Here is a 12,389-nt window from a genome sequence, read left to right on the forward strand (position 1 = left end):
ACAGATTGTCTTCTCACTCTTCAGGCCCAGGGATGGGTAAGCTACAGCTGCAGAGGAGAACTAAGATAGAAAGGTGGCAATGGAGAGGTGAAGAAGCCTGTAAAGAACCACATGAGAAACAAGAAATAGAAACACAAGAAGATTTAGAAAAAAAAAGATAACACCGTATGTTATCATGAGACTGACTCTAAAGGAGTTTTGAGGGAACAAAGATGATAAAATTGCCTGGAAAAGAATGAAAGATTCTTCCTCTGGGAAACAGACGAAGACGGTCAGTCCCATGAGAGGAGGAAAAGCATGGTGGGAAGAGTAAAAACTCACTGTTCCCTGCCCTTCCTTGCTGGCTCTCCCACATGCAGGACCGGGCTGCAGCGTGGTGGTGCCCTATGAGCCACCGTTGGCATCATCACAGAGTGGTGATTTCACCAGGCCTTTGCTTCTTCCTCCCAGGAAGGGAGTGACTTCCCCTGGAGCTCCTGACAGCCACACAGGCTCCCAAGTTTGCTTGTGACAGCACCAAAAGAGGTCAGAGTGACTCCTCGTGGGTCTTCAGCCACAAAGTTGGCACTTACCTTTCCCTAACACAAGTTTTTCTATCCAAAACCCTCTCCACAGGGAAAGGGGATTCCTGGGAAGGATTCCTTCTGGGGCTGGATGACAGCCACTGGGGAGCAAGGAATGGAAGAGGGAAAAGATCCCCCTTTCTTTCTCTGTCTCCATCTGTATCCTCACGTTTCCCCTTTCTCTCTCTGCTTTCCCATAAGAGGCCCCCACCCATTGACCATCGTGGGTTACTGTACCCAGAGGAAGAGCATCCACACTACCTTGGGACATGAGTGTAAAAGAACACAGTACTGGCATCATAGGAATTTCCTTTCCTTCCTTCTTTAGCTGCATAAAAGCCCCCAATGGGTAATTAACTATTTCCACCACACACCCTTTCCTCTGTCTACAAACTGTTCTGACATAGGTGTGCAGAGACATACACACCATCAGCAATAACAGAGAAGACGAAGGTTTGGTGTTGGGATAGAGTAGCCAGTGTTGTAAACCAGAGACACTCATTGCCCCAACTGCTTAGAATGATTATGTAGTAGACCCACAAAGTCCCCAATTTCTTCATAATTCTCCTGGTCATGGTCCTTCAGTAGTTCTGTAAGATCTCGAAAGAGAGAGCAACTGTGTCCCTTGCTGCCTTTCAACACTGGTAGGAGCCAGCACCATAAACAATGTGCTGGTGCTGGCTCTAAGCTCAGATGACAGCAAACTCTGCTATCAGATTTTCTGCGTTTTCATCCTCAAAAAGAAGTGGACGCCCCCTAGGCATCGTGTCAACCACAGGCCTTGCTTCTGGGTAAGTCTCAGCTCGCCTAGCAAAGAACTTGCTGGCTTTGTACATGCTTACCCGACCTTCTGTTTCAGACAGCCCTGGCAATATTCCTATAAATCACACTGCCCCCGAGTAAGCACATTCAATTCCCTGGAGATTTCACAGCAGTCAATTAGGGAATCATTGCAAGAGGTCAGTATCATTGCCCTTAAATTAGGTCGGGTTCTATAGGCTCTAAGTTTCCCCAGAGAAAGCCACACACCTGATAATAAATACATCTGTCCCAGAGTTTGGGTTCTACCAAGCAAACCCCAGGTTGTTATTCTCAAGCTGGCAAATAACACACACACACACACACACACACACACACACACACACACACACACACACACAAACACAGAAATAGCCATTTATCCTCCAGAGGTGGAATAGGTCATACCTCAAGGCTTGGGATGACAGCCATTGCCCATTTGAGGTTTTACTCTCTCATCTGTTAAACTTTGTTAAGAGGATCATTACTGATGCCATTTTGGGGACCAGTATTTGACCAGTACCAGGTGCTCTTGGGTGATCTGCATGAGGTACATTTTACAATTCGTTTTACAATTCATAATGTAAACAATCACTGTGCATCCTGTGTGGAGGCATGCTTCCTGCTCATTGGTAACTTGGTTTCAGCTTCTTCTCCCTGGAATACCTGGCAAGGTCTAGTAAATCTGTGGGTGAGCATCACTTCCCCTGAACACGTCTGTGTCCTCCAGGTAGCTGAGAGCTTTTCTGTGCTACAGCAGTACACATCTGGCCACCATATAATGTTACCATACAGTACAATGAGGATCCTTGTCCCTGACTGAGATCCTTGGTGGGAGGGCAGATCCTCTTCCATTCATCTCTGTTTCCTTTACAGACAGACTGGTTTCACATGGATATATGCTCAGAAACACACCAGGCACTAGTCTAGGCTTCTGGATGGACATCACATGCCACTGTTTCCCGCAGCATAGCCATCTTACCTATGGCATAGCCATCAGGACACTGCAGTTTGAGGTTACTGTTGAGCTGGTTTGGGGCCAGGCACTGGCCTTGCATCTCTCGGCAGACATGGAAGGAGCCACTCCAGGTACCGTCTTTCCGGCAGTGAATGATGTTGCTCCCACGGCCCTGGACGCCAAAGAAACATACTTAGGATGTGACAGACTTCAGCTACCCAAAGGACATGCCTTTCACAATGAAAGATGAAACAATTTGCCATGTCCCCCCCAGCTTTAAAAAATGTTCCAAACGACTTGTTACCAATAGCTGACTCTCGGTCATCTTGAAGCAGGGATGTTGGTGGTATTTTCAGATGGACAAACTGAGGCCTCCGAGCAGTCTTCCCAGACTGCCTAACTCCAAGGTTTCCTAAGTCCTAGATTATGGTTTTGGGAAATTCCAATTGGAGTAATTATGGCTGAGAATTGTTTCATGATTATTGTTGTTTCTATTGAGAAGTCAGGAACCCATCAACTACTCTACTTATTTAGACAATAAGACATAGGGAGGATCCATAAAAAACGAACCAACCACACTTTCCTTCTTTTTAGACAATGAGAAAGCAACCTGTGTGAGAAGCTTCCTCTTCCAAGGAACTTCCAGCCATGATGGCCCCAAGAGGGTTCAGAGGGTATTGTATGCATCCCTATTCTGAGTTCTTTAGGGTTAGCAACAGGTTGCTCCTCAGCCTTCTACAAGGAAGTAGGAGAGTGCAAAGGAAAACTACAGGTCTTTCTCTGAGCCTCACTCAGACCAGAGCTTGAGTAGGACTCGGAGAAGGCAGAGGAGAAGGAATGGAAGTCCACTCCTGGACGGGAGAAGTTCTTGTATAAATGCAAGACAGTGCAAGAAGATGGCGGGAACAGATGTGGCTCTGGTCTGTGACCTGAGGAGAGCAAAGGAGAGCAGACCAGGAGGCGGGGATGTCAGAGGCTGGCTTCAGGAGACCGGACTCTAAAACAAGCTGATACCTATCATTCCTCAATAGATCAAGAGCTTCTGCGGGGAGGGGGGGGGCAGATACTTCCTGCCTCTTCCCTGTGTACTCAGAGCCTTGCTGTAACATAGGCAGGCCACTTCCCTTCTCTGTAGCTACTTTTGTTCGTTCAAGACTTGTTGATTTATGAAAGATGGGATGAATATATAGAAGACTTTTTTTAACCAAACAGAAAACAAATGAATGAATAGCCAGGAAAAACACAAGGCATTTGCGAGTAAACAAATGGACGAGGGAGTAAACAGTGAGCGTCTGTGAGGTGAGAGGTGAAAGGGCTGATGCGGGCTGTAGGGAGGCAGCTGCATGGAGTGGAGTCAGGCTTGGAAATCGAAACGGCCCCTCTTGAGGCCTGTCCTGGGCCAGCAGAAGGTGGGCACTGTTGTAAGACAATACCCCTGCCCGTGGGAGAATGTGACCCATCTGATCTTGAAGGTATGGGAACTTATAGGGCCTCTTTAAGTGGCTTGGTGTGGGACTGAGGCAAGCTTATGCAGCTTCTCAGGACATTAGAGAACTAGGACATTCCCCCTTGGAGCCCCAAGCTCTAAGCCCCATGGTTCTGCTGGGCCCTCGGGAGAGTAGGAAATTGACCCCAATTTCCTGGATCCTTGGCCTGAGACTATGATGCATTTGGCCTCCAGCCTCTTAAGCCCTGCAGACCTCAGCACTACAAGGGCCAGAACTGGCCAAGGAGCAAGGTTTGCAGCAGAGGATGAATTAGAGCCAACTAGAATCTACTCAGGGAGTTTCAAAGCCCTGAGGCCTCACTGTGGAAGGTGGGAACATAAGGTACCGACTGGTCTTACTTTCTTGAGACTCCCCCCCCCCCTTCTCCTCCTTTGTTCATCTGGCACTTTCTGTGGCTAAATCTGCCTTAAAAATACGGCACCCACGCACTAAGACACTTCAGCCTTCAGAACAAGGCAAGCATGTGGGCTAGCACCCCAGTGCTTCCATAGGGAATGCAGACGTTTCTAGCCCCACCTCTCAGCTCTACATGTCCCTTCATTCTACTCAAGTGATCATGCCATTCCCTGCCCTCTTCCCTGGCTTTCCCTGCCTTACACGTTGACGCTGTTCTCTCTGAATGGCAATCTCTCTGAAACTACAGCATGCTCCAGTCTCCCCTAGGGCTTCCTCTTCTCGTGCTCAGCACGTGCCGACCATCTGACAGTGAGGATATCCTTGCGGACTGCTCTGTCTAATCCGAGAACAGAAGAGCCAATGTAGCCGAGGAACCAATCTGAGAACACTACTTCTGTGGATGCTATCAGGGAACCAAACCAATTGAGTGTGTTTGATTCCAAATGCACAAGCCAAATCCCAGCACAAGACTAACGTAAAATATCCAGCAAGAGGACTGTGCGTTCTTCACGGAACTGCTTTCCTCCCTGTTCTTGTTTCTGTCTGCAGAAGCCACATGTACTCTCTTGAGACCCACTCTCTCTTTAGCCAAGAAAACCATGCAGAGCTGAAGGTGCTTGCAGCTAACTGTACTATTGAAACCTCTGTTGTGCCCAGTGTTCTAAAGAATCATTTTCACTGCTGAATGGAAGAGAAACCATATCCTGTGTGAAATCTGGAAACTGAGGCTCACTACAGGAAAGAAACAAGTGATGGTTGTTACGGTGTGTTATGGTTACAACTGCACATGTTCAAATGGCAGCTCTGTAATATCCCAGCTCTGGGGTCTGAGAGAGTTTCTTCATGTCCCTGTTCCTCAGTTTCCTCAACTGTTAAGTGTGCATGGAGTCTACTGCCTAAAGGAGTCATTATGACAAGTGGTCAATTTATGGAACTTCCTAAGACCTAACATTCAAGCACAGAGCCAGTAGTACTTACTGTCTCTAGGGAACTTGAAAATCAAGTCAACCCACAGTTTGTTTTCCAGTAATGGCAGTAGCCAGAATGAAGAGGCAATGAATAAGAGTGTCAGTAGATGCCAGGTCCCAGCCTTTGATTATGGACTTTGTTGCTTATCTAAAGTAGAAGGTAGATATACAAACAAAGGGATATCCATAAAACTGGTGGGAAAAAATCAGCCAAACCATGACAGAGGGTTCTGATAGCATCAAAGTCAGGCATAGCCAGGTGACTGAGGGCAAGACGAGCATCAGCTATGGAGGTCTGGATCTACCATATTCTACTTGTGTTACACAGAAACCCTCCACATCTGCATACATAAAGCAGAAGAGAAAGACACAGTGCGCCTATGTGAATCAGTGCGAAACAGCCGTTGTGGGGTGCTGAGCACTTCCGGTGTAAGGGTACATTGAGAAAGTGGCTTGTGCTGTGACCTGGTTGAAGACCTGGCTGTGCTAGTAACTTGTATGACTCTCCTTTCCAAATGCCAGGGAACTCATCTGTGAGCTAAGTGGGCTGCAGGGAAGGTCTCTGAGTGTCGGCCAAGCTGTATGGGCATGTGCTGCTGTGACTTTTCTAGCTTTCTCAAGGTACTCTAGGTGCTTGATGCAGTCAGCCCTGAAATACGTCACTAGACAGACCTGCCATTTCAGCACCCACAGGGTTAGTGTGCATCCATGGCACAGCCCACATGGACTGGACCAGAGCCATATTTTCATGGCTTAAAGGACTGCACAGTCACTCTCTGTCTCCCCTTTGAGAGTCTGGGAGTGTTGGGGATTCTACTATTCTCCTCCCTCTCTTGCTCCTGGTGAGTTCTGGAAACCCATTATTAGATGCACTATTCGGCACACGGAGCACATTTAGCCTGTGTCCTCTCCTGTGTCGAGTGTCTGCCATAAACCCTGGTCCTCTCCAAAGGCTGGATGCCTCTCTAATCACTTGCAACACTCCTACAGAGCTTGTCGCTATGCCCTGGGACTAAGTTATCTCTTCCCACGCCCAGTGCCTTCTAAGTCTCATTAAACCTAGAGAAGATTAGCACTTCTCACCAGCTGTCTGGAGAGCACACCCCAGCCTCTAGCGCCAGCCTACCCTGAAAGTGTCCAGGGACAGTGGACAAGCATGGCTGAAGAGTCTCAATACAACCTGTGAGCTCAGAATTACAGGCAAAGATTCAGGTAGACTCCGTAAGTCTTTTTTCTGCATCTGGAAAGTGTGGAGACAATTTCTTTTCAGGTATTTGCTTTGAGTTACCAGAATGAAAGGAAACCGAGACACCAGCCTGGAGCTCATAAAATCCTCACATTAAAAAGTAAAGTTATGGTTATGTGGGTTTTCCTTCTTGGTTTTAGTGGGACAGGAGCACTATAAATGTCAGAGCTGAAATGTCCAATATGGGAGCCTAAGTATGGCTATTTACATTTAAATATCAACCATGAAGCTGGTCTTGGTGCCTCATGCTTAAAATCCCAACACTGAGGAGGCCAAGTCAGAAGGCTTACCAGTTCAAGGCAGTTCTGTCTGGCCCACACAGTGAAACACTACATCAAAAAGTAAATAAGTAAAATAATTTGTTCGAGAACAGGTCTTATGTTTCATGTAGCCAAGGCTTGCCTCAAACTCACTGCGTAGTGAGACCTCGCCTTGAATTTATAATTTTCCTGGCTCTACCTACCACATGCAAGGATTAATGACATGCACCAACATGCACACCTCACATTTTGCAAAATTATGCAAAATTAAGCGAAGTTTAATATTTAACTACTCGGACACTATAACCAGAGAATTCAGAGACACGTAACTGGAGACAGAGCACAGATATGGTATGGTGTCACCATAACAGGAAGTTCTAGAAGGACTAGAGGATTGTTTATTCTATAGGTTTTATTTGGGGAACACTGGAGGTTTCCATTAGCTCATATGGATCCTTGCACTGGTTAAGTGCCCTTTTTTTGTGACTTTGGGTAGCTAGCCAGCAGAGGGCTATTTTTCAGTCTGTTGCCTTTCTTTCTAAGCTCTATGGACAGTCACATCCAGCATCAGCATTCACATCTCTCAGCGGCGATGACTATAAAAGAAGATCGCTCCGTTTGTACCTTCATGGGGGATGCTGCTTACTGTGGCATAGCCCCGTGCAATGCACAACTCCGGGTGTACCCGTGTCTATTTCCTGTTACCACCTACACATGTGAAGCAGGCTGTGTTATATATTTACATGTTACACACAGGGAAACCAAAGCCTGAAAGGCTAAGGAACTTGTCCATCTGTTGAGGGCTGGGGTGGTGAGGTCAGCATTTGAACACAGATCTAGCAAGCATCCCACTGGCTCCCTTGGAGGAGTCAATGAAGTGGAATTTTTTACAATTCTGCCAGTTGTAGTAGTGGAGGGAGTGTGTGACTCTCCCCTATAGCAACCCCTTCCCTTCTCTGCCAGGATCTGGAACTTGTTTGGAAAGCTAAGAATCTTTGCTCCATATAAGCTGTGGGATTCCAGAAGCGCAGGCCTTGCGTTCCTGCTGTGTTTACAGGCAGCAAGAGGGAATCTGAGGTGAACACTAGTGTTGGCTCTCAGGCCCTTGGTCTGGGGGAAGAGGAAATTCATTCTTAGTACAAACTAGAAACGTCAATTGTGTTAAGAGCCCATTTGGCACACACCCCCTCATTCTTTGACTTGACAAGCCATACCCTGCTCCTTCGAGTCTAGCCTCTCCACCCACTGCCAAGCAGCAACACGCCAGGCCTCTGATGAATTTACATTTTCCTCTCCTTTAAATACAAACTGCCCATGAAAGCAACTTGGCAGGCTTCAGGCAGACTGGGTTTCAGTTTGATAACACGGCTACGGCCAGAATATTATTTGGCTCAGGGATAACTGTTAGCAACAGTTTTATGTAAGGGAGCAAAAGAGAAGTTGATCGGGCTGTGAGGCCGCAATAATCTTGGTCCTTGCTTGTTCCAGCATCCTGCGTCTTAGGTGTTGGAGGAAAGGCATGATTCCCTGGTGTGACCACCAGTGCCCCAGAGTATCCACAGACATCCATGAATATATGATGTTCAGGGCTTGCAGGCAATACCTACTAAACTCAGCTTATTCACAGATGGGGCACCTGGTTCCTAATCTGTCACCTCCTAGGGACCTACTAGGTGCACGGCTCTGTCCTAAGTTCTGAAGGCATAAGGGCATTGAACGAGGCAGTAGAAAGCTTCACACCTTGGGTAGGACCACCATGAAATAAGTCAGAATATTATAATGGGTGGCTGCTTCTGTAAGAAGACAACGCGAGAGAGGGGCAGGAGTGGAAGGGGCTTGCACAAAGGACTGTTAGAGGGGGAATTCCTGGTCAGAAGTGGGGATACAAGGAAGAGTCACGTATCTGAAGCAAATGATGGGAATACTTAAGATAGAAACACAGAGAGGGTAGGGCACCTGGGTCTTCCTGAGTGTGGGGGTGGAGTCTGAAATGCTGCCTAATAGGGTTGGATTATGTCCCAAGGAAACAAAAAGATGCTGGCTTAGAAGGGCTTGAAGTCAGAGAATTGGAGTGATAAGAAAAGGCATGATCACGAGCACTGTGGTCCAGAAAAAAGACACAGTGGTTTTTATTAGGATAGTTGCCTTGGGTACAGCGGGAACAGCTTTGGGGGTATTTTGGGAAGAATGAGTAGGTCTGGGAATTGCTTAAATGTTGGAAAAAGAAAAAAGAGGTCCTAAGGTTATTAGTTCAGCAATGTTTGGTATTTGGAGGCTAAGAAATAATGAACAGGAAAGACTTCACTCATAGGAAGGCTATCTTCCAGGTTCACTGGCTGGTGGTCTTTGCACACCAGTGAATGGCAGGTTTAGCCCATCAACTCTGAGTGGTAGGTTCTGGGAAAATGGGGTTTCTGTGGACTTTCCTTTTACTTTTGTGACCCTCTGCCTATACGACTGAGAAGAAGAGGTTGGATATTAGTGCAGAAGGCTGTTCTTTCAGAGTCCTTTCAATAGAGGTAGGCAGGAACACTTAACCTTTAGTTACATATGGGTTAAGATGACACTCAAACCCACACTGACTCCTGTCCTCCTTTGTTCCTACTGTACTGCCAAGTGTCCTGTTGACCTTAAAGTCCCCTTTTCAAGCTTCAGGGGTCAGTCAATGACTAAGGATAGTGGCAGCCTCGTGTCTTTATATGTTTCAAAGACAATGTCAGTAGTGATGCTGGTAGGAAATGGGAAGAGCTGATCAAAGTCCCAGTCACTCCTATCAAAGTCAAATAACTAATCAATCTTCCCTGCTAAGAGGCTATATATAGTTTTCTTTAATAATTGCTCAGCAAATATCTAACCATTCTAATGCTTAAAAAATTCTCACAGCTAAGAATCTGGGTGACATAGGCTCGTGGAAAGAAAACACAGCTCAGAGAGCTGACAAAGGGCATACTGGAAGCCCTGCTTCTCTGTTTCTGCAGTGGTGATACTGCAATTTTATAAGTTTGGCTGTGTAGACAGAGTCCTGGAGACCGCAGTTGTTAAGAGGGGGGACGGAGGCCCTGACCTCAGACTTCAGTGGGCTTACCTGGGAGCTTCCGCTGTCCTCACACTTGATACGACACTCACTGTTGAACTGGAAGCCATTGGTGCATTGGTAGAGCCCATGGAATTTGGGCGGAGGCGGGTCACAAGTCACAGGCACACAAGTTCCCTCCTGCCAGCTGCCATCTTGGGTACACTGAGTCTTAAAAGCCCGTCTTCAGGAAAGATAAAAAATAGTCACTCCAAGGATCACATAGCTTGAACCCTGAACACTACCAGGGTGTCTCACACTGTCTTGCTATTCATAATCCCCTGTCTATCTGTGGGATGTGTGAGGCATGCATGATGGAGACCATTACAGAAACCACAACTGGTCACAACTCAGAGTTGTGGAGCTGAGAGCCAACTGATACATCTATGATGCAACCCCTGCACCTATGGCTAGGGACCATTGCAGGAGCAGGGGAGGAAAGGCTATAAAAGTCAGAAGAACAAGAAATTTGCTGTCCTATTTTTGTCATCTAAAAATAACAGAGAAGTAGCATAAAGTGTCATCAACATGACTGCTTAAATTTGACCTAAACAAGGATAACACCAATAGACTTGCTAACATGTAAAGGGGAAGCTTAGGAGCCCCATCCCTAGAAAAAAAAAAGAACTACAGGCAACTAAGGAATACTGAGAGAAGGAGAAATAGTCTTTCCCAGGTAAACTGATAGGTAATAGGTGGATAGATGATAGACAGATGGGTGATGGATAGTTGATAGATAAATAAATAGATACAGATATATGTGTGTATGTGTGTGCAATATTATATTGACTGAGTAAATCATATTTATATATTTAGGAATATGTATATATGTGTATACACGCATGTGTATGCTGAGAAAAGAAATCATGAATTTGAAAAGACAAGGAGGGTATATATGTGAATGTTTGGAAGGATAAAGGAAAAGGTGAAATGGTATAATTATATTATCATCTCAACAACACTAACAACAACAATAATAATAATAATAATAAAAGAGTGAAGAAAATTGCATTCACTGAACAACATTGTGGAAGATAGCAAGGCTGTCAGTCAGGTGTGATTTGGGACAAAACTAAATGCCCAACAGGGCCTTTTCTTCTCTTTTCCTTCCAGAGTGTTCTCATGGGTGCCTGTACAACAATGACGTGAATACCCACTATTTCTTTAACAAGTGCTTAGTGCAAGGAATTTTTGCAAGTCCTTCTATGTCATGACAACAGTGTGTGGTAACTTATCATCTTCATATTGCCACTGAAGAAATAGGAGGCCAGAGAAAATAAGCCACTGGCCTGAGATCATATAGCTAGTTTGCAGTGGAGCTGTGACTAAAGATAGAGGTGTGTGACCCATACACTCTTCTGTGTCTTTTGCATGGGGCCAAATGAGATACTATTGGTATGGCCTCCAGCAAAGCCAGTGTTCCCTTCCAAAGACATATCCAGTTGTGACTGTGCCGCTCCTCAGAGCCGAGTGTGTTCCCAGCACCACTTACTTCTTGGACTTCCGAGAAGAGCCAGGCACATGGTATCCAGGTTTGCACTTGTACTTGCAGAAGGAGCCCACCTTGTGCTTGCTCTCTAGACACCTGGCGGTCTGCAGGTCTGCATTGGGAACTGGCGGAGGGGCGAGGCACATGAGTTCACACAGGGCCTCTGGGAAGGACCACAGTCCGTCTTCCATACAGGTCAGAATGCTGTTGTTACCTGGAAAATACAGGCAGGCAGGGTTAGCAGAGCAATGGGTCCCCCAGAAGCTAAGATAACGAATGAGCTGCCTGATTTGTACCCAACATGAGGTCCCCAGGGATTCCCGACTGTAATTTCAAAGTCTTCCTCTAAGAACTCAGGATCACTATGGAGTGCCAGGCAGTTGCTGCAAAGCAGGCAGACATGGAAGCTAGGCTTAGCCCACGTGTATTCTGCATTATAATACAAATCATTCTGTGCTGCATAGGAAAAAGGCCTTCCTGGTACTTCCATTAGCCCCTCGTCCACGCAGGAGTGTGTCCTTGCTGGAGACACTGGGACCCAGCCCAAATGGTGTTAGCCCTACTGACCCAGGGTTGTCTCTGAGCCTAGGCCCTATATGGAAGTGACAACATGTTTTCACGAGACTCTCTCTCTCTCTCTCTCTCTCTCTCTCTCTCTGTCTCTGTCTCTCTCTCCCTCTCCCTCTATGTGTGTGTGTGTGTCTGTCTGTCTGTGCCTTTCTCTGTCTCTCTCTCGCTCTCTCTAGCTCTCTCTCTCTCTCTGTGTGTGTGTGTGTGTCTGTCTGTGCCTTTCTCTGTCTCTCTCTCTCTGTCTCTCTCCCTCTGTGTGTGTGTGTGTCTGTCTGTGCCTTTCTCTGTCTCTCTCTCTCTCTCACTCTCTCTCTCTCTCCCTCTGTGTGTGTGTGTGTGTGTCTGTCTGTGCCTTTCTCTGTCTCTCTCTCTCGCTCTCTCTCTCTCTCTCTCTCTCTCTCTCTCTCTCTCTCCCTCTGTGTGTGTGTGTGTGTCTGTCTGTGCCTTTCTCTGTCTCTCTCTCTCTCGCTCTCTCTCTCTAGCTCTCTCTGACTCTCTCTTGCTCTTTCTTCCTAGTCAGACCCCCAATGCTCAAGAAGTTCTTCCAGAGAAGCAGAGAA

The 12,389-nt window shown here is 46.6% G+C and overlaps 1 protein-coding gene across 1 annotated transcript in view; it reads right to left on the reverse strand.

Annotated features, from left to right (window-relative positions):
- Window positions 1-12,389, reverse strand: part of Pappa (pappalysin 1) — a 235,547-nt gene that overhangs the window by 32,673 nt on the left and 190,485 nt on the right. The window contains exons 16-18 of the mRNA XM_021230122.2: window positions 11,263-11,473; window positions 9,783-9,954; window positions 2,344-2,491 (exon numbers count right to left, since the gene is read on the reverse strand). Of these exons, the coding sequence (XP_021085781.2) occupies window positions 2,344-2,491; window positions 9,783-9,954; window positions 11,263-11,473 (531 nt within the window). The remainder of the gene's footprint in view (window positions 1-2,343; window positions 2,492-9,782; window positions 9,955-11,262; window positions 11,474-12,389) is intronic.

This window comes from Mesocricetus auratus, unplaced genomic scaffold (genome assembly GCF_017639785.1).
Source record: "Mesocricetus auratus isolate SY011 unplaced genomic scaffold, BCM_Maur_2.0 Super-Scaffold_100014, whole genome shotgun sequence".
Lineage (NCBI taxonomy): Eukaryota > Metazoa > Chordata > Mammalia > Rodentia > Cricetidae > Mesocricetus > Mesocricetus auratus.